At 38.2% G+C, this 2,244-nt stretch overlaps 1 protein-coding gene across 1 annotated transcript; it reads left to right on the top strand.

The window, feature by feature from the left end:
* The first annotated feature begins 231 nt into the window (after positions 1-231).
* LOC18036882 (cytochrome P450 CYP82D47) lies at positions 232-1,911 on the top strand. Its single transcript, XM_006428042.2, has 2 exons — positions 232-1,176; positions 1,288-1,911. The coding sequence occupies exons 1-2, from the start codon at positions 232-234 to the stop codon at positions 1,909-1,911; spliced, it is 1,569 nt and encodes a 522-aa protein (XP_006428105.2).
* Positions 1,912-2,244: the final 333 nt, after the last annotated feature.

Genomic DNA, 2,244 nt, shown 5'->3' with positions numbered 1-2,244 from the left:
ATTACTTTATAAGTATTTTAGTTATATAAAATTTTATTAAAATAAAAGTGTTTAAAGCATTTTAAGGGTATATTGCCAATTTTGTAATTATCTTATAATCATTGACTAGACGAAACTTTTACTGCAGACCTTACGCTATATGCTCTTAAATTATATCTATATATCAGACATGATTTGAAGTAACCTCTTCATTCAGATCAGAGCCTCACAGCCAACAAAAACCAATTAGAAATGGCCATATTTCTTACACTAGGATCAACTGTTCTTGCAATAATTTCAGGCTTTGTAATATTTCTCTTACTTTTACTCTTGATTTCACTAAATGGGCGAACAAAAGACACACAAGCTCCTCATCAAGCACCAGTGGCTGGGGGAGCATGGCCTTTGATTGGCCATTTACATCTCTTTGGAGGGCAAGAGCCAACTCATAGACTTTTGGGAGACATGGCTGATAAATACGGTCCAATATTCACTATGAAAATGGGCTTGAATCGAGCTTTAGTGGTCAGCAATTGGGAAATTGCCAAAGAATGTTTCACCATCAACGACAAACCCTTTGCAAATCGTCCCAGATCAATGGCCATGGATCTCTTAGGGTACAATTTTTTGGCCATTGCTGCCAGCCCATACGGCAACTACTGGCGAGAGTCTCGCAAGATGGCCACGATTGAGCTTTTATCAAACAAACAACTTCAGAAGCTGAAACATGTACGAGAGTCTGAAGTGAAGGCTTCAATCAAAGGGTTATTCGAGAATTGCAAAAGGAGCAGTTCACATAAGGTTTCAGTGGAGATGAATCACTGGATTGAGGGGATTGTACTTGATATTATCATGAGAATAATTGCAGGAAAACGTTACACTTCACAAGACAGTTCTGATTTTCAAGAGCATGCGACCGACTTTTTTGACTTGTTTGGTAAGTTTGTGGTGTCTGACGCTTTACCGTATCTGAGATGGCTGGATATCGGCGGATACGAGAAATTAATGAAGAAGACAGCTAAAGAATTTGACCTCGTTTTCCAAGGATGGTTGGATGAGCATAAGAGCAAAAGAGGTTCTAGCGAGGTTAAGGGAGATGAAGACTTTATGTATGTGATGCTGTCCTTGTTTGATGACAAAACAAAGCAGCTTCCTGGTGGCGATGACACTGACACTGTTATTAAAGCTATATGCCTGGTATTGTCCTGAAAAAAACTTAAGCACAGCTAATGCAAAAATTATTGATAACATGTCAATTGGCAAAAAGCTATTTTATATATATAATCGAGCTGACTCCTACTTTTGCAGTCTCTAATCTTAGCAGCTTCAGACACTACCGCAGTAACATTGACATGGGCTATCGCCCTACTTCTCAACAACCGCGATGTTCTAGAGAAGGCTCAAAATGAACTAGACGTTCACGTTGGTACAAATAGACAAGTGAATGAATCAGACATGATAAATTTAGCTTATTTGCAGGTCGTCCTCAAGGAGACACTGCGTTTATACCCCGCTGCGCCACTTTTAGTACCTCACGAGTCTATCGAAGACTGCAACATCAGTGGTTACCATGTCCCTGCAGGCACACAACTTATTGTTAATGCTTGGAAGATTCAGCGTGATCCAGGAGTTTGGGAGGAGCCTTGTAGATTTCTGCCAGAAAGATTTCTTACAAAATACAAGGACGTTGATCTGAAGGGACAGAATTTTGAATTTATACCATTTGGAAGTGGTAGAAGAATGTGTCCTGGAATTTCGTTTGCCTTTCAAGTTATGCCACTAATACTTGCTTCATTACTACATGGGTTTGATTTTGCAACCCCATCAGATGCACCAGTTGACATGGAAGAGGCAAAATCCTTGACCTATGCTAAAGCTACTCCACTTGAAGTGCTTCTTACTCCACGCCTTTCTGCTTCTTTATATGATTAATTTGGCTTCTGCAATACTGAATGTATGTTTTTGTATCACCAATAAGAAGTGATCAGATGTGATCATGTCTATTACCCTGAGGGTTTAGTATTTTTTTTTTTCCCCAGAATGTAAGTTGTTGTGTTATCAATAAGAAGCGATTAGATGTGTGTTTATTTATATGTTTATATAACATTATGCTAAGTAATAATTCATAGTTAAGGTTTCCATCTTTATGGGAAAAAGTTTTACATTTATCTTATTAAAGCGCGGGTCCAGATTTAAAAAAAAAAAAAAAAGATGTAGGGCAGGACATGCTGTCCTAACTCATTTTGTTTGCACCAAACATAAAAT

Source organism: Citrus clementina, unplaced genomic scaffold (assembly GCF_000493195.1).
Source record: "Citrus clementina cultivar Clemenules unplaced genomic scaffold, Citrus_clementina_v1.0 scaffold_7, whole genome shotgun sequence".
Lineage (NCBI taxonomy): Eukaryota > Viridiplantae > Streptophyta > Magnoliopsida > Sapindales > Rutaceae > Citrus > Citrus x clementina.
The sequence above is the reverse complement of the archived record's forward strand: the minus strand, read 5'-3'. Positions and strand labels throughout refer to the sequence as shown.

Bases quoted from the DNA above. Each gene is read 5' to 3' on its own strand.
- LOC18036882 (XM_006428042.2), top strand. From the start codon at position 232: ATGGCCATATTTCTTACACTAGGATCAACTGTTCTTGCAATAATTTCA. The intron at 1,177-1,287 runs GTATTGTCCTGA...CTACTTTTGCAG, and splicing joins TTATTAAAGCTATATGCCTG to TCTCTAATCTTAGCAGCTTC.